At 47.4% G+C, this 19656-nt stretch overlaps 1 protein-coding gene across 1 annotated transcript; it reads left to right on the forward strand.

Annotated features, from left to right (window-relative positions):
* The first annotated feature begins 13310 nt into the window (after positions 1–13310).
* AMIGO2 (adhesion molecule with Ig like domain 2) lies at positions 13311–17270 on the forward strand. The gene is made up of 2 exons (XM_075551834.1): positions 13311–14221; positions 14566–17270. Exon 2 carries the CDS (start codon positions 14629–14631, stop codon positions 16168–16170), a length of 1542 nt encoding a protein of 513 aa, XP_075407949.1. The 5' UTR covers positions 13311–14221; positions 14566–14628; the 3' UTR covers positions 16171–17270.
* The last annotated feature ends 2386 nt before the right edge of the window (positions 17271–19656 follow it).

Raw genomic sequence — 19656 nt, forward strand, 5'->3', positions numbered from 1 at the left:
GTCCTTGTTCTGTGGATCCTCTTCTATGTGTGTTACATTATTCTTGTTTCATGGTTGTCTTTGCCAGAACTTTTTTTTTAATCAGAAGGATTGGGCGGGACTCAAATTACCTTATGGAATCGTGTCCTTTCCACATAGATGTATATTAATAATTAATTTCAATTGAGGTCCTGCAAAATGCTTTATATTACTTATTGCTGGAGACTGGCTGTTTCTCTCCAGAGGGCCCTGCAGTGCTGTCTCTTTCTCAAATGAGTTCTGTGTTCTTTGTGCCTCTCCCTCTATTTTTCTGCATGATCACCACTCAGTCTTCTATGATATTGTTCTGACTTTGCATCGTCTGTTATTCCGTGGACGAAGGAAGCGGGAAGAGATGGTCTTTACTTTTTCTGACCGGGGAAGAGTCATGAAGCCATTGCATTTATTTCCTAACTTCAGATTTCATGAATTCACTGCTCTGTGCCTCGACCCAGGGATGGCATTGCCAGATCCAGCCCGTCTGAGGTTATAGTCTTATTCGCAGACATCACTTTCTTGCAGGAATCAGTTCATCATGCCACATCAAGGTTTGATGCCTCCGATCATTGAACACGTCAGCCTAACTGCTCCTCAGCATTGGTTCACACTCTTGTCAATTTGGCTCCCCAATGCTTTCCTATAAGCTTTCCGATAAGCAGAGACTACTCTTAGGCAGACATCAAGTTCTGACCCAATTGACTCTTCTCTCAGTCCACAGGTAGGCATCCTTTGAATGCTGATTATGAATCTTTCTATGTGCATCAAACCAACTCTAGGCCATGGAAATATCAACTCCGGGGCCTGTGGAGCCATCCTGTGTTGAATGTGATCAAGGTGAGCTTCCCTACAGAATCCACTTTCCAGTTTTCCTCTGCCTCACCCTCCAAACACATACACAACACACACGTGTTGACCGTCATGAAAACCCTAGACATTGAAGTTCTCCAAAGCATCCTTGGGTTTCCCAGGAGTTGGAATCAGCTCAACCAAAACTGTTGCGGTATAGTTGTTTGTTTGTTTCTGCTTGGGGGTCAGTGCATGTGCTATGGCTGAAAATAGAGCCAAGGCTCTTAGTGCCTTCCCCTCCATAGAATTTAGAAAGGAGAAATTTAGTTACAACAGTTTAGAGAAATGCCAAGGAATGAATGATAATTTCTCCATTGAGTCAGAGGTGGACAGCTTCCTTAATAAGCACATTTTCCATCATCTGGTTTCCACGCTCTCATCAAGAAGGCAATGTCTACGAGTACCTAATCCTCCAACAACTTGCTCAGATTTGTGCAGAACCTCTTCCAATGCAGCCTCGCTTCATTTCCTATCTAGCATTTCTATCTGGATGCAAGAGGCAGGTGCTGGCATGCCAAAACTCTGCAGTGATTCTGATTTTGAGGTTTTGCTTTGTTTTGCCCCTCATGGTAGTTCAGAGGCCTCTCTGGCTTCTCTCCAGTGTATCCAGAGGTCACCCATCATCACCCCTGGCTCACAGTCTTCACTTAGGATGTCCTCCACAGCATCTCATCATCGGGACTGTGAGGGCTTGAGAAGACCAGGCATGCAGAGCAGCGGCCTTGTTCCAGTCCTCAGCACCTCTGAGAGGGCCACAGAGAGCAAGGCAGTCCTCCAACTGCACCCTGCTACTGGGGGGGGGGGGGGGCACAGAATCAGCACAGACACAATTGTGGAGGTGAACCTTTCCAGCTCCCTTTATTTTGTTCACTGACTTCAGCTCCAAGTTCAACAAACATTTGCCCAATCTCGGTGCAGTGTCAGACCATGTCCAAAGCACAAGGGCCATAAAACCAAGCCAAACTCACGGCCGTGCAGTTGAATGTAACTCCTGGTGACCCTAAGACAGAACGGAATGGCCCATTAGGGTTTCCAGGCCTGCAGATCTTTACAGAATCAGACCTTGCACCCACTGAGTGACTGGCGAGTTCGACCCATAACTATCTGGTCAGCAGCCCAGTGCTTTCACCACTGGATCACAGGAGCACCCCCATAAGGGGCATCAGAGTGTGTCGCACAGTCTGGGTTTGAGGAAATACTCGTTCCCAGCTGTACAGTTTCCAGAGAACTTTCCACTGGTTTCACTCAGACAACCTTGTGAAATTCAGCAGTGCATCTATTGCAACCATGTTTCCATTTTACAAATGGGGAAGCTGAGAATCCGAAAGGCTGAGCCACATTCCTGCTGCTGCCAGGGAAGAAATGGCAGTCCTAGGACTGGTGCCCGGGGACTAGATTCTCTGTTCTGTGCTCTATCTTACCATCCACCATCTTCATTTTTCACATGTTACTCTTAGGCATGCATGTGTGTTCCAGAAGAGACCCTACTCTCCTAGCTCACCCTTCTTCATGGCGGAGGCCCTGGGCAAGAAGAACCATAGGAATCACATGGTGGTTGTTGGATTCCGTCAGGAGAATGAACCACTGCCCGGGCCGGCGCCATCAGCACAACCGCTTTCAGGTCGAAGCCCGTCGCTTCTGCTTCTGTGTCAATCGAGCTTGTCAAGGGCCTTCCTCTTTCTGCCCCTGCACTTTACCAAGCATGAGATCTTTTCCCAGGGACTGGTTCCTCCTGATAACACATCCATCCTTGCTTCTAATCAGCACTCTGGCAACACCTTTTCCAAGACGGATGAGTTTGTCCTTTCAGAAGTTCATGGTTACTTTCAAACTCTTTGCCAGAGACATGTTGCCATTAGTGAATTCTAGGAGACAACTGTGAAAGTCGTCTTTTCCACCATTTAATACTCTCCCACCCCAATCATATGCTTATTTGTAGACAATTTGCTTTGTTGAGGCACATGCTTGGTCAACACCAAAAATGAATAGTATCTAAACTTCTCCGCATACTGGAATCGTTGAAAGCCCAAAGTAGATATTTTCTCTCGCAAAATATGTTGACTCTTGGTTACGCCCAATTTGGAGTTGAATTACATTCTGCCTTGTATCCTATAACCATTCCTAATATCATTATAAATTCCTAGAGGAAAGCAACCATATCATGATTCTGGGAGTGTGGCCAGGAATAGCAATATTTGCTCAAGGGGAATTTAAATTGTGCTTGACTCTGCTACTGCTCCCTACCAGGGAAACAATAGTTCGTGGTTACGCATGGATACTGGAGTCAGATGGGCTGTGGTGAGAGATCCGACTCGTTTACTCATCGTGGGCAAGTTAGATAAACTGAGCCCCACTGTCCTCATCTATAAAGTGGAAATGATAACAGTTGTATTTTAGGGCCCTTCTTAATCTTCCTAATGCCCAGACCCTTTAATACAATACAGTTCCTCATGTGGTGGTGGCCCCCAATCATAAAATTATTTTCGTTGCTACTTTATAACTGTCATTTTGCCACTGTTATGAATCAGGCGACCCCTATGAAAGGGTTGTTCGACCCCCAAAGGGGTCACGACCCACAGGTTGAGAACCACTGCCTTAGAAGATAGTAAGACTAAACTCAACTTTGGTCTTATTATCAGGACAACTTACTTGGCTCTTTCCAGAGGGATCATCTACTTTTCTCTACATTATCAATGTTTCCTTTCCCTATCGCACACTGAAAGGTCACAGTTCCAGAGCAAATGACCCATGGAGCATTGACCACAGGACCTTCTAATCGCAGAAATGGATAAGTATTTGTAATAGTGCTGGTCATAGGCTGGAGCTATTCTTTTCTCTCTTAATTGTCGGCTGGCAACGTTACGACGCTGAAGACACAAAGCATGTCTGGCATATTTGGGTGAGAAGAGGAAGGCCCTTGTGCATTGGACATGGTCAATGTTTGCTGACAGGGTAGCTGTAACAATGGGCTCAAACCTGAGAACATCTCAGAGAAGGGCACAGGGCCTGGCTGTGTTTCCTTCTGTCCAACACAGAACTGACTTGCCGGCACCTAGCAACAACCAGGATAAAGTAATTAGGAGTAATCGAGTTTCTTTTTATTGTAAAAGCATTCTTTTTTTTAGGACATAAAAATAGGACTCAGAATGCTCTGTATAGGTTTTGTAACTTAGTCTGTTAAATATGATACACATTATCAACAGAGATAGAACTAGCTTATTTTGAGGGCTGTCAGTAGCACTTAGAAATTCAATTAAAAGATGCCTTCGGGCTGAGACTGAACATAGGAGAACACCTATCAATTGTCATGAACTGTTAAGAGGAGCCACCATCCTAGGTCCATGGTTCTGAAGCAATGGATTTTATGAAGTTAGGAAGATTGAAGAAGAATCAATACATTTGAATTGTGGTGCCAGAGAAGACTATTGAAAGTACCATGGACTGCCAAAACCACAAACCGATCTGTCTTGCAAGAAATATGATCAGTGTTCCTTAGATCAAGGGTAGCGAGACTCCGTCTTACAGACTGTGGCCATGTTGTCAGGAGAGCCCAGTCCCTGCAGAAGGACATCGTGCTTGGGGAGCAGAAGGGCAGCAGCGAGGAGGAAGGTCCTCCAGACGATGGACTGGCACAGGGTGGCAACAACGGGCTGCAGCCCAGGAACCGGGGGGCGGGGGGGTGGGGGAGGGAGGGGAAGGCAGGCCCAGGCAGTGTTCCGTTGGGTGGTGTCTAAGGTCACTTTGGGTCAGAACTGTCTTGATGGCACCTAACAACAGAACAACAAGTTTCATTGGCCTATTTCATTCCTACAGCTGAGATTTCTGGTGTTTTCTTTTTTCAAAAAACCTGCTTGTTTCTCTCCTTGTATAATTATGATGAAGAGAAAATCAGTCTTATGCAATCTCCCGAGGCTCTTCACTTCGGTGGATTTATTCCTTGAATAGAAATGGGATTTACCAGTGAGATTATGAATGACATTCTTGATTTTTGTGTTATATTTTTCTATATCTTCCAAATTTTCTAGAATGTGCACACAGTTCTTTTAGAAATGACAATGCTATTTTTGTAGTTCACTGGTGTGTGGAGAGGCTTATACCACTTTGAGAAGGGCTGGCCTGTGGCAGGGGAGAAGGACTCATAGGTGTAGGTGTGGGAGTGGATCTTGCCCAAGGATGTCAAGACTCCAAACTGGGGATGTGGGCAATGGACCAGCAACCAACAGATGACTTCTTATTGGGTCATTCTAGTCAGCTTGGTTTGGTTACTATAGCATTTGTATATTGCCATAATTTTTAAATGCTTACTGATGAAGGTAAATGACCACACCCTGCCGCATGTTCTGGGTTACATTGTGTCCCCCTCCTCTATATGTGTGATCCACCCTGACCTCTCTGTGGTTACAATTCCACTTGAGTGTGGGCCATTTCGTTTGTCAATGAGGCAGGATTGGGGAAGGGTGTGTTTTAAGCCACTCTCTTTTGAGATCTAAAGGAGATTAGATCAGTGAGCTTTAAGGAGAGATGGGGGAAGCTAGGAGGTCTCTCAGTAAATCCGAAGCCGCAGCTGAAGAGATAAGGCTCTTCCTCCATCACCACCTGAGCGAAAGCCTTCCCCTAGCGCAGGAGCTCTGAACGCACGCTTCTGTCTACCTTCACGGAACAATAAATGTCTGTTGGTTAAAGTGAACCCCTTGTAGTATTTCCGTTATAAGAGAGCCAGTTAACAAGTACAGTAGGGTTTGCACCTGAATGTGAAGACAGTGATGCTTCACCTGAATGTGAAGACAGTGATGCTGAATGTGAAGACAGTGATGCTGGACAGATAAACAATAGCGTGGAAAGGCGATGATGGCAGAGGGAGGTGGTGAAATGCAATCCCTTGTCATTTGATTTCCCATTTGACCCACTGTAGAGCTGTTTCAGCCTTTATTGTCTTATGCTTCCTTTTTGAATGAGGGTTGTCTATGTTTTGCTTAGTCATTGTTGTTGAATCTTTTTGTGGGCTTGCTTCATAGTAGTTTGTACGATTTTCTACAAATGAAGGCAACGACCGGTAGATCTATAGAGACAGTAAATGGATTGATAATCACCAAGGGGTATGGCAGGGGAGGATGAGTGTGTGTGTGTGGGGGGGGGATGGGGAGCTACCAACAATGAGCATGAGAAGAAAATGTTCTGAATCGATTGTGGTGATGACTGCACAAATGTTAAGAGAATTGAACAATTATATTTTACATGTATATGAAGTATATCCCAATAAAAATGTAACAACAAACAAACAATATCATGATCATTGGAGAAGGAATTAACGATGTCAAGGAAATCATTCTACTTGGATCAGCATTCTGGGAAGCAGAAGTCAAAAACTCAAATGAGTAAGTCTGTTTTCAAGGGCCTCTTTAAAGCTCACACACACACACAAACACACACACACACACACACACACACACACACACCCGTCACTTTAATAACTGAGCCAAACTTGACCCTAACCAGGGTCTTTTCAATCACCTCAAATGCACGCAAAAGCTGCATAATGATAAAGGAAGACTCAGGAAGAATGGATTCATAATTAAACTGCTGTGTTGACACTGAATAATGAAGACCAAAGAAGAAGAGATGCAGTTGAATCACAGAGCTGGTGAAGAATATTGACAGAGGTATGGCCTGCCACAAGGACAAACAAATCTGCCTTGAAAGAAGGACAGCCAGAATGCGCAAGGATGGCGTGACTTCATCTCCTGTAGATAGGATTTTGGTTCTGTGCGCATCAAAATTGAACTAATTGCTTTTTCCTGTTGGGAATGGTTTTACAATGGACATGTGATACCCAATTATAATTGAGTTCTTAATTGATTGAAGAGCTGTCTCTGCTACAGAGAATTTGCCCGGAGTTTTCCTCTTCTGAAGAAGCAAAGGAGTAGGCATCATTCACTGAGGAGGGAAGGGACTTGGCTTCTGCTCACTGTAGGGCCAAGAGACCCAGAGGAAAAAACGGAACCCAGATCTACTCTTATTTGGAGAAAGATGAGGCTCTCTGCTCCAGTGACCACCCCCCCCCCCAAGGGGCAATTCTACTCCGTCCCGGAGGGTCGCGATGGGTCAGAATCAAGCCCACATTGGCACGTGCCTCCCTGACATTGGGGAGACATAAGAGCTGGAACCAGAACCAATCCTGGAAGCCAAGGGTCAAAAGGTACTGCTACAAAGGCACAGCAGCCTTTCTTAAGCAAACGTGTCAACGTGCGGCGCTGTTATTTCTTGACATATCCTCCATCTAGAGCTATACCCAGCTATACCAGACACTTCTGAAAGCAGCATTTCAGGTGTACTGGAGAGTCCTGTGGTCTGCAATAGAGACCACGTCCAGACAGCCATCTTGCCTCCCTGAGAGGATCATTCTAGTCATACACCTTCTAAAGGTTCTTTAGTGTAGGAGACAAAACAGCAGCAGGAAGGGGCAAGGTCAAGGCTGTAGGGTGGAAGGGGTAAGCTTGTCCAGTGACATTCATCAGGCAGGTGTGGCTTCTCTAGAAGTACCTGCAGTACCTTGTTGCCATGCAATCGCCCCCCCACCAACTTTCCTGGCCCTTTTCTCAAGAATTCAGTTTTCAATCTTCTTTAAAAGTCTTCAAACCAAGTCCCTATGATTGTCCTTCAAGAAATTCTATGAAGACCCCTCCTTTGGAGTCCCCTAAGGAGGTCACTGTACCTTAAAAGCTGCCCTCTCTCCTTTGCATTTTACTGATCCGGCAGCAGATTCCCCTCAGAGGCTATTGCCTGATTAAACCTTTTCTTTTTCTGAAGCCAACCTAGGAGACTAAGGTAAGTAAGTGTATTCATGAGAGAACTCGCCTGCACAGAGACACGTTTAACCAGGTTTGGCATGGAACATGCCCATACGCCCATATATGTGTGGACCGGAACCTTAGTGGTAGTAGATTTTCACTTCAGTCTACTTGGGCTTCTTCAAGGCGCCCAAAGCCCTACATGGCACACATGCCTTGTGCCTGGACCGTGGTGGTACAAGAGTGAAAGGGTTAACTCCTCGTCTACAGGTCAGTGTTTGGCTCTCTCCATGTCTCCGCGGGAGAAAACATTTGGTGGTCAGCTCCTGTATCGATTGTTGTTGTTGTTGTTATTGTTGGGTGCCCATGAGTTGGGTTTAAGTCACAAGAAGCCTCTGAACAACAGAAGGAAACCAGGCCTGGTGCTGCAACATGCTCGGAATCATTATGATGCTGGAGCCCACTGTTCCAGCCACTCTGCCGATCCACTGTCTTGAGCCTCTTCCTCATTTTCATTGACCACCAGGCAGGATGTTCTCCTCCCGGGCCTGGCCCCTACTGATCACATGTCCCAAGTCCATGCGACCAGGTCTTTACATCCTCCCTTCAAGGAACATAGTCTTGTTCACTCTCCCGGCAGTCTGTGGGTTATGCACATGCTTTACCGGCACCACAAGCCACGGCTGCAATCTTCTTCAGTCTTCCTTATTCATCGTGCAGCTTTTGCATGCGCGAAGGGACTGGAAATGCCTGCCTTGACTTGTGCATGGAGTGACAGCTTTGCTTTGCAATAAGAGGTCTTTTGGATCAGATTTGCCTCGTGCAGCACATCACTTGATTTCCTGGCTGCTGCTTCTATAGATGTGGAGTGTGCATCTAAGTAAAATGAAATCCCTGTCAACATTCATATTATCTCCATCTATCATGCAGTTGCTTATTGGCCCAGGGGCAAGGGTTTTTAAATTTTCTTTACATTGACATACAGATTGCAGCCTAAAAACTCCTATGGGGGAGCTCTACTCTGTCATTTTAAGTCAGAATAAACTCCACAGCACATAATAAAAAGACTTAGCCTAAGGGTTGGTGGTTCAAACCCACTGGGGGGCACCAGGGATGAGAGGCTTAGAGATCTGTTACTGTAAAGACTCTAGTCGAGCAAACCCTGTGGAACAGTTTTATACTGCAACCCTGGTGGACATCATGAGTCAGAAGGTACTTGATAATAATGGATTTTGCCAGTGCTAATTATTTGTAATAATAATGACAACGACGATGATGATGGAACAAAACCATTGCTTACATCATGAATGAGTCTCAGGGGGTTCAGGACCATGGTCCTGGGTGACACCACGGTTCATTGGCATAGCAGAGTGCACAAAGTTAAAGTTCTAGATCCTACTTGGCTGAGAGCAACTAGGGTTTTAAAGGTCTGCCAGGGGCCATCTCAGGTGCAACTATTGGTCTTTCTACGTTCAGAGGAAAGAAGAGTGAAGAAAACTGAAGATGAATGGAAGCAATTAGTCCAATGGGCTCATAAACATCAGTCGCCATGACCCTGGAGACCAGAAGAACTAGATGGTGCCCAGCTATCCCTCCCAATGGAAGTAGTGGTCTCTGCTCTGAAAGGATTCACATTAGAAGGATCTGGATAGAGTGGGAGAAAGTATGCAACAAAACTCAAATCATGAAAAAGACTAAGCTTTCTGGTCAGATAGAGAGGAGTGGACCCCCCACGAATATGACCCTTAGCCACCCATCAATTTTAAAAAATGAACTCACTCCCCTGGCTGAATTTTCAGCCAAGCAAAATATAGGTCAATTAGGGGAATCATCACACTAGTGAGGTACACCTACCTTAGAATATTCAACCATTTGGGCTCGAAAGGGCAGCATTTGCCCAAGGACAAAGTATGAAAGAGAGAAGAATAGAAACAGGAAATGCAGGGAGGAAGTGGATCTGTGATATTACAAGGTGGGGGTTGCCGTCAATTACATGACCAAAAATGTGCATGCATTATTGAATGGAAAACTGATTTGCTCTGTAAACCTTTACCCAATTCACAATAAAATGTTTTTTTTTTTTAATCCTTGCCTCATATATCTAATTCCTTGAGTTTTTATTATAGTCTAAGGAGTTCCGAAGTCACAGAGCTAGGAGAGTCCCTGAGATTTCATCTATTCAAATCCCTGCCTCCAGGCAAAAGTTACTTCCAAAGTGAGTCAGCCTTTCCCACATACCAAGCCCACCTGAGCACACAAGATTCAAAAGCCTGTCGAGTGACGGTCTACTTTTGTACTCGCCACTGGAATCATTACTGAGTGGTCAGAATACCAAAAGATCATGCCATGTGGAAAATGCCAGAAGAAAATCAATTTGTCCTATTTTAAATCCCTAAGAAGGCAATTTAGCCATCTGTTTGGGCAATCCATTCCACAACCTATTAGAAACATCTCTCCTCTGTTTAATCTAAATCCTTCAAATTGAGCCTGAAGTTAATTTCTTCCTATTCCATTTTCAAATCATTTGAAACGCAGTTGTTTACCATCTGCTTTATGGGATTATACAACGTGGCAGGTTCATAGTGAGCAGTCATGCATGCAAGACAGAGTTCCGTGCATGGCACATAACAATGGTTCAAGCAAATTTTTTTTATCATTATCACTTATTTTTTATCATTATCACAGTATGTTTTAGGACTTTTTGTGTTATAAGTGGCACAAGTTTCACAACTTAAAAAATTCAAGCAAACCAACAAATATGAAAGAACAACCACAAAATCCAATACAGAAGTGAAGAGTTGTCATTTAAAAGGATGACCAGGACATAATAGCTTCCAGGCCCTACTTGATGCAGGGCTCAAATACGTTCACAGGACTCTCCTTTCCCTCTTTCTCCCTATGTTCTGGACCAGTTCTCTGAAGGGTCAAGAAGAGGACAGCAACCAGCCATCCCCCACTCAGGTGGGGGTAGGCCAACCTTAACCACAGATAGAACAGGCTCCCACTACTTGGTTCATTCATCAAATTTGATTGACTCTTACCCAAGAGTCAGGTAGGGTTCTAGAAGCCGTGACGAGGGTGGTAACCGGGGCAGATAAAGTCTCTGTCATTGTGGAGTAACTTTCTTGTCGACAGAGAAGACCTGCTAGAAGAGGGTGGAGAAGTAGATGCCGAAGCCATCTTCCACAACATCGGATCATCCTCGTGGCATCATTAGAGTCGGCCCTGAGCTTTCTGTCCCCAAACGATGGCAAACCACCCCTCCCCCAGCTGCTCCCCTGCTTGACAAACACCTAGAACCCCTCAAAGCAGGGCTGCCAGTGGATAGGGTTGTCTGTGGATCTTGAGTGCATTTATTTATTTATGCTCTATCGTTTGTCGAGAATATTTTCTGCTCTGCCTGTAGCTGTCTGTCATAACATAAGTCCCTGCTTCTATTTTCCAATCACTTCTTTTATTAAAGCTATTTTTTAATTACATGCAAGTCATCATGATGCTTTCTTCTTCCTTTCTCTTTTAATAAGGGGATAATTATTTGGGCAAGTACTGCAAAAACCTGGTTATTTATTAGTCATTTAAAAAGTATGTCCTTTGCAACATTTTAATTCTATTGCTCTCATTTACCCATTGTAAATCTGTTAAAGAAGAAGAAAAAGGAGGAGGAGGAGGAGGAAGAAGAGGCCTAGAGTCCACATGTTTTGAGAACCCCAGGAAGTGAGCTCTAAGAAGAGACAATCTCAGCTTCTGCTGTCCCCTGGAAGCTCACAGTGAGGAAGCACTTCCAAGAAGCCTCTCAGCCTATCTCACTCACATGAGGCAACTCACTGTTTATGAAAGTGAAACTAATCTGCATCTAGCCCCTCACCTGAAAATATCCTCATTTAACAAGAACCAGCCCAGCTTTATTCCATAAATTTGCTGGTGGACAGTGAGGAGTGGCTTCTTAACTGTGCTGACCCAAAGGCCGGAGTTTTCTCCCTACAGTTGTTTGGTTAGAAGCGAAGCAATCATTGTTCCACCAAACCAAACCCAAGGCCTGGACTAAGTGGATTCTGATGCACAATGGCCCTAAAGGCAGGGTAGAACTGTCCCACAGGGTTACCAAGGCTGTCATCTTTACAGAATTCTTCAAGCCCCGGTTCCAATTACGGATCTTGGGTGAGGAGCCTGCCCCTCACCATCGTGGTCCTAGGGTTTCTTGTTGTTCCACCCAAACCCACTGCCACCCAGGCAACCCTAGAGGGCAGTGGTTCTCAACCTTCCTCATGCCGAGAGCCTTGAATACAGTTCCTCATGTGGTGGTGACACCCCCCCCCAACCATAAAATTATTTTCATTGCTACTTCATCACTGTCATTTGCTACTGTTATGAATTGGGTGAAACCCTGTGAAAGGGTCACTCGACCCCCCAACGGGGTCGGGACCCATAGGTTGAGAACCGCTGCAATAGGGCACAGACCTGCTTCTTGGGTTTCCAAGACTAAATTGTTAGCAGACAGCCTCATAGTTCTCCTGAGGAGCAGCTGGTGTGTCTGAACTGCTGTCCTTGTGGCTGGCAACCTGATGTACAACCCATTGGTCCAACGGGGATCCTTTGCAGTTCCACTAAGGCTCCATAAATTAGGGGGCTAACAATTGGGGTAATTCTATTTAAAGGAGGTAGTAACCTAAATAAATCTCCGGGAGAACACCGGGACTAACTTTCTCTAAACTCAAGGTTGTGTGAGTGTATGCATGTGTGTGGGGGTGGGGATAATTGTATGTGTGTGTGAGCTGTTCCTGTCCTTTTAAAAGTAACATTACAAGTTCTGTTCTCTGCTTACAATTACCTTCTCAGTGTGGTCTGCTTTTCAGCCTCCTTCCCTATTCCTTCTGCTTTCTTGTCAGGGCAATAATTTGTTTCTTTAAATCCAGACATAATTCCAAATGGGTCATTTGGCTCAATCAACTGCCACCGTGAAAAGTATCTCAGAATTAAACAAAAATGAATACTTAACAACAACAAAAACCTTAACAACAAATACCTTAACAACAAATACCTTAACCTCATCAAGACTGTATCCCCTCCATTTCCCTTTAGCGTGGCCTTGTCTGCCTTTCGAGTTGAGCTGCTAACTCCTAAGTACAGCAGTTTGAAACCAAGGGGCAAAGATGAGGCTTTCTACGCCCGTGAAGCGTTTTCAGTCTCAAAAACCCTCAAAGGTTGCTATGAGTCCGAATCGACCGAATGACAACCAAGCTTGGGTTTATAACCCAAGCGTGCCTGAGTTGGGAGCCAGCTCAGATTCTCCCAAAGGGACATTCCATCCCGGACTTGTCCCTGTCCTGCCCTGGCCTCCAGGACATTCATGAAAATGGCCGGGCTCTGGGATTTTGTATGTTTGCGCTCAGAGCCTAATACCCTTATCTTCGCATACCAGCCGGAAGGTCGGCTCCAAGCCTTAATTCCTGCCCTCTTACTCCAGTTGGGAAAGAGAGAACTTTCCCAGGGAGGTGCGCTGGGTCCCAGTGTGTCTTCCCGGTAACGTCTCCTGTCACTCCAGAGGAAATGCCCCCGACTTCCTTCCCCCTCCCCGCACCCTCCCCCCTTATGTGGGCGGAGACCAAGGGCTGCTTCTGTCTGTGTATTTGCAAACCTTTTCAACCTACTACTCCCAGAGCCGACAGAGCGCTCTCAGCCCTCGCCCCAAAGCAAAGCTGGAGGACTTGGTCCGGACACTGAGTGGTCTGCGTGGGGGAAGAGATGTGACCAGAACAGTGGCGACGCAAGAGGGTCGCCAAGGGTACGACCCCTCTCCCCAGGCCTGGGTACCATCCCTCCTAAGTCTCCCCCACGCAGTCCAGGGCTAGGCGAACGGACGTAACTGGAGGGTCTGGGCGCGTTCTCACCCCAGCTCGAGCTCCGGTCTTGGGTGGAGATCCGGGTGCCCGCCCGCTCGGCCAGCCCTCCGGGTCCGGAGAGGAAGAGGAGGAGGGCGGGCAACGGCGACTGGGACCCGGGCTCGCGGTGGGGGTGGGAGTGGGCGCGCCGGGCGCCCCGCGGATTGGCTGTGCGGACGCCCCCTCCCCGCGCCGCGCGCCTCGGGAGTGCGGGCGGGCTGGCAGCCTGGGAACCGACTGCCCCTGTAGGGCGGGCGCGCGGGGGCGGCACCGGCCCCCCGACCCCGGGGCCAAGCGCGGGGAGCGCGCGCGCGCGCGCGCGCAACACCCCGGGGCCTGCAGCCTGCGGAGCGCGGAGAGGAGTGGGGTGTCTCCGGCGCGGGCCCTCGCGGGCCAGAACGCCGAGGTGGTACCTTCAGCCGCGCGCTCAGACGCGCCGAGGAGAAGCGAGCGGAGCTGGCGCAGAGGTTCGCTGAGCTCGGGGCCGCCGCCGCCGCCGCGGCTGCTGGAAACTCCCCCAAAGTTGAGAGCCGGCGAGAGGCTGCCGCCCGCCGGGTGCTGGAGGGAAAGGAAGTCGGAGGATGATGGCAGAGTGACAGACCGAAGCCCGACGACAGACGGACACGCAGACCTGGTGGAGACACCACTGTCGGCCGCCTGTCCCCTGAGCCTGAGAGATTTCCCAGCCCCGTGAGTTTTCTGGGCGGGTGACTTGCTAAAAGTATTTCCGTTTCATTGTTTACATGATGCGTTTGTATAGTTTTGTTGGAGGGAGTTTTAAAACGCTGAATGCAACTTGGGGAGGGGAAAAAACAAACAAGGGATCCTCTAATTGCCAAGCAGTCGCCTTGATAGGACGTGGTTGTATATTTACAGTGGTAACCCAGGACTATTTGCATTTAAAAAACCCTCCATTTCACAAGTTATTGGTGAGGACGCTGAGCAAGGTCTGGCTAACCTTTAAGGGTTAACTAGTGGTAGTTAACTTTTGCTTTTTTTCTCCCCTCCCCTCTTAAATGTTGACTGTTTACCAGGCTCACTGGTGGGAGGCTGATCTGGTGGAAAAAGCACCCGGCAGAGACTGCGAGGCGACCATAATGTCTTTACATTTCCTGGAGCTGCCCGCCCAGCCTGGAGGTGTCAGACCGAGCTGCAGGGAGCTGCTGTGCTTGCTGGTGATCTCAGCGACTGTGACTGGTGGCGCCTCGGGGCTGTGCCCCTCAGCTTGCATCTGCGCCACCGACATTGTGAGTTGCACCAACAAAAACCTGTCCAAGGTGCCGGGCAACCTCTTCAAACTGATTCGGAGACTGGACCTGAGTTATAACAGGATCGGCCCTCTGGATTCCGAGTGGCTCCCCGCATCCTTTGCAAAACTGAACACCCTCATCATCCCTCACAACAACATCACCAGCATCTCCCCAGACAGCTTTACCAGCGTTCCAAATCTGAAGTGGCTCGACTTATCCTCCAATAAGCTGAAGGCCCTGAAGAGCGCCGTATTCCAAGAGCTGAAGGTTCTGGAAGTGCTTCTGCTGTATAGCAATCACATTTCCTATCTCGACCCTTCGGCCTTCGGAGGGCTCGCCCACTTGCAAAAACTCTACTTGAGTGGAAACTTGCTCACGCAGTTCCCCGTGGATTTGTATGTGGGAAGGTTCAAACTGGCAGAGCTGACGTTTTTAGACGTTTCCTTTAACCGGATCCCTTCCATCCCCATGCACCCCATGAGTTTCGTGCCGGGGAGCCAGCTGCGGGGCCTCCACCTGCATGGCAACCCCTTCCTGTGCGACTGTTCCCTCTACTCGCTGCTGATCGTGTGGTATCGGAGGCGGTTTAGCTCCGTGGTGGATTTTAAGAATGATTACACCTGCCATCTGTGGTCTGACGCCAGGCGTTCCCACCGAGAGCCGCTGCTGCAGGACAGCTTTATGAACTGCTCGGACAGCGCCAACGGCTCCTTGATTCACCAGGCTCACGTTGGTGAGAGGTTTGTCGTCCACTGCGACAGCAAGATTGGTAGTGCCAATACCGATTTCGTTTGGATCAGTCCAGATAACAAACTGCTGGAGCCCGAGCAAAAGATGGAAAACTTCCACGTGTTTCCCAACGGGAGTCTGCTCATAGAGAGTCCTCGTTTTGAGGATGCCGGGGTGTATTCTTGTGTTGCAATGAACAGGCAGCGGCTGCTAAATGAAACCGTGGCGGTCACCATCAACGTGAGCAATTTCAACAGACCCCACGCTCAGGAGGCATTTAACACAGCGTTTACCACCCTCGCTGCCTGTGTGGCCAGTATTGTTTTGGTCCTGTTGTACCTCTACCTGACACCCTGCCCCTGCAAGTGCAAGACCAAGAGACAGAAAAGTATGCTGAACCAAAGCAGTGCCCACTCCTCTGGTCTCACTCCGGGCCCCGCCAGCGACGGCTCAGCTGACGATCGGAAGGCAGGCGGCGGGAAAAGGGTGGTGTTTTTGGAGCCCCTGAAAGACACCGCAACAGGGCAGAATGGCAAAGTGCGGCTCTTTGCCAGCGAGCCCGGCCTAGCCGAGGGCATCCTAAAATCCACCAGAGGGAAATCCGACTCCGATTCGGTCAATTCCGTGTTTTCAGACACCCCCTTTGTGGCGTCCACCTAAGTCTGTATCTTTATTTGTGTACGGTGGTCATTACCTCTGCCCATATCTAACTCTGTATGTAGTCTCCAAAATAAACAACCGGATAGAAATTGTGTTCGGGGTCTTAGAAATGGAACCAAATGGTGTCTTTAAGAGAAGCGCTGGTGGCAGGGCAGTTTCAGAGCTGGCTGCTAACCCGGAGATCAGTGGTTTGGAAAGAGGTGGCCTTTCACATCTGTCGATGTCTAAGGCCGTGCAAGCCCCATGAGACAGTTCTACTCTGTCCTTACCCTCTATGGGCGTCCACTCCATGGCACTGGGTTGGGTTTGGTCTTTGGTCTCCTCAATGGCTGCTAGGAGGTCTGGGAAGGCACCGGGCCCTCAGTATGCAAGCAGAGGCGTCTTTGGCATAGCTCCTCAGTTCTAGACCGGCTCTCACGGCACTGATCAATGCAGAGCTGGCCCAGAGAGGATATAACCTACGTGGTCCTTACTCAGAATTGTTTACAAAAAGGAAAACAAATGAAATGGAAACACCGTTTTATTCATGGTCTCTGAAATCAGACTTTGCTTACTTCAGAGGACCAAAGTTGAGCTGTTTTCATGGAAAGCATTAGCGCCCCTCTTGTCTTTGAAGGGCAGCTAAAGCAGTAGTTATTTATAAAGCACAAAGTCAAGTGAGGCTTGAGAAGGCTTCCGCTGCTTTCCTCATTTCAGACCAGGTTGAACGGGCCACCCGGACAGCTCTCACTGGGTAATTTTGGGTCATGTCACATCCTCCACGGTGTTTTTAAATGGAGAGCTCGGTACGGTGCATCTGCGTGCCTGTCTTCGTTCCATTCTGTTCTTTGCCGGCCCTCATTCAGGAGAGCTCATTGCAAGGTTTGTTGTTATTTGTCACCATAAACATGTAGGAGTCAATGGCAAAATGTCTTGTGCTAACCACCTCAAACCTTCATTCTAAAAAGACAGTATGTGTTCCTATGCTTGTGTGTATGCATATCTTAAAATATGTGAACCGCTAAATAGACTCCTGTATAAGTTTTAGACATGTTGAATTAATGTAAATACCTGTATCCTGTCACTGGATGTTCGGTTTTATTTGGCTATTTTAAAATATAAATCTGAGATGTCTTATGTGATCCGGTTGTGCTATTTTGTGTAGAGAACCGTCTATAGCAAATAACTCTCCAAAGTTCTTAGAGTGACAGTTTAACTTTTAAAGGGAGGGGAAGGCTCAAAAGTGTTCTGTATCTTTTGAGAATATTCTCTTTCTCTCTCTGGCATTGCCCACTTCAACCAGGCTTGGCAGACCCACACTGACTGTACAGACCTGTGAGTGCCTAGAAGTCCAGTGATGCCCGGCTCTGCCATGAGGTTGTTGCTTTCTCTCTGGACCTGGCCTTTCTCAGGTACAAAATGAGAGTATCCGACCTGATGGTTATGTAAGGTTCTTTCTCACTGTGGGATTGATAGTTTTCTGGGGACAGCTCAATCACAAACTCTGACTGGCCCTCTGAAATGACCTCCCACTAATGTCATACCAGCATGGCCTTAGGATAGACCAGGATAGCATTGCTTAGCTGCAAGGAGTCTTCTGAATCGTCACAGTTTTCATTTTCAACCCAAGGAAGGCTGAGTTGCCCAAAGTCAGACAGTGAAGGAGTGATCGGGAGAGAGGAGTGGCTGCAGAGGCCCCCTGAGGGTCTGGTGGCTGCAGGTTGGCCTGATAACCACAAGGCCAGCAGCCATAAACCACCAGCATCTTTGAGGGGGGAAAGCTGATGCTTTCTACTCCTGTAAAGAGTTCTACCCTTGGGGGGTGGGTGGGGGGAGAGAATTATGCCTTTGGAATCCCACCGGAGGAGTTCGGCTAGAGCCAACTTCATGGCAGTGAAGTTACTTGGAGAAAATGAGAGGGCCCAAGAATGTTTACCTTGACTAGGTGTGGACATAGAGGAGGAGGCAGAAGAGTGAACCTGAGTCACGTTTCACAAAGGACAATCAGATCAGCATTGTTGCTGGGGCCAAGAGAGGGTTTACGACCGACCCATGGGAGTGGGCAGCGGTGCCAAGTACTGCGAGGATGGGAGAACACCACGGGCTTTGGCAATGGTGGTTTTGGGAGAATGGCATCAGCAGTAATAGAAGTGGACACCGTGAGCATCCGTGAGGAACAAGCCCTCCTCTCAGTGATGGAGGCTGGTCCTAAAGGGGTTAAGGAATCAATGAGTTGCAAGGGAGAGTGCCCATCGAGAGCAGGATGAAGAACTAGCAGAGAAGCATGGGAAATCCCTTAGTGGGTGGTAGTAAATCCCTTAGATCAAAAGACGTTAACGGTGAAACACCGTATTTTATTTGTTGCCATTCAAATAACCAGGAGGAACGTTTTTTTAAAAAAACTTTGTTGACCTTTGAAATCATCTCAGCCTCTTACTTCCTACCTGGAGAAATTCAGCTTCAGAGACGCTGTGACTTCCTGGTTCGAGTGAACACAGGAGAAGCTCTTGAACCGCTAAGCTTTCCCGCAGTGGGAAGGGCGGTCTGGAGGGAAGTTACAGTGAAGATGATCTTGTGCTTTTTCTGGATTTGATCTCAAGGGTCCTGCCAGCCCTAAAGCTCTTGATTCTAGAAAATACATATTTCAAAATATAGACAGTGCTAGGCATGGGTAGTATGTGAACATAATCCTAGCTGAACTCATTTTCCCAACTGAGTTCAGTGCAATTAATTCAATTCCGACTCCTAGCAGTCCCATAGGAACCAGCTGGACCTGTCTCTGTGGTTTCTGAGACTGCAACTCTCTATAGGAGTAGAAAGCTTCATCTTTCTCCTGGAGACCTCTGGTGGTTTCCAACTGCTGACCTAGAGGTTAGCAGCTCAATGCGTGACCCCTATGCCACCAGGACACTGTCCAAAGGGCAGGATGTGTTGAGATCAAAACTAAGATAACCCAAAGCAAAGAAAACCAAACCATCCTGAATATTGAAAGGCAAAGCTGTGCTTTGGACCCAAGTTGGAAGATATGGAGATAAGAAAGCATGGAACTGAATGGTTTGTGGAATTTAAGTTCCTAGGTATCTTATTCTGTCAGCAGGAGCCCGGTCACAAGTATTTTAAATATAGGAACAAAACTAATTTGTACTTTGATATTTGTGCCACTCAGAACTTAAATAATTTCCCTTCCAAGTAATAATCTAAATGCATGTAAGTGAATTGTGCTACTCTTTAAACTATTTAGTCATCACCGTTGTTCATCACAATTCTGAGTTGGAATCCCTTGGAGAAATGAAGCAAGACCATAGAGATGCACTTTCCCCTGGATCAGAATCCTGTTTCACTGTCATGAGGATCCCAGGCTCACTACCTTCTGTGTGCTTATGCCATTCTTGGGTTAATCATGAGTTTCATAGGATTTACCATCTGAAAGGATGCCCTGGAACCTGGTTTTACTTTGGTCTGCGTCTGCAATAACCCTCACCATTTGACCTGGAAGGGGCCCTGCTG

The sequence above is a fragment of the Tenrec ecaudatus genome, chromosome 6, assembly GCF_050624435.1.
Source record: "Tenrec ecaudatus isolate mTenEca1 chromosome 6, mTenEca1.hap1, whole genome shotgun sequence".
Classification (NCBI taxonomy): Eukaryota; Metazoa; Chordata; class Mammalia; order Afrosoricida; family Tenrecidae; genus Tenrec; species Tenrec ecaudatus.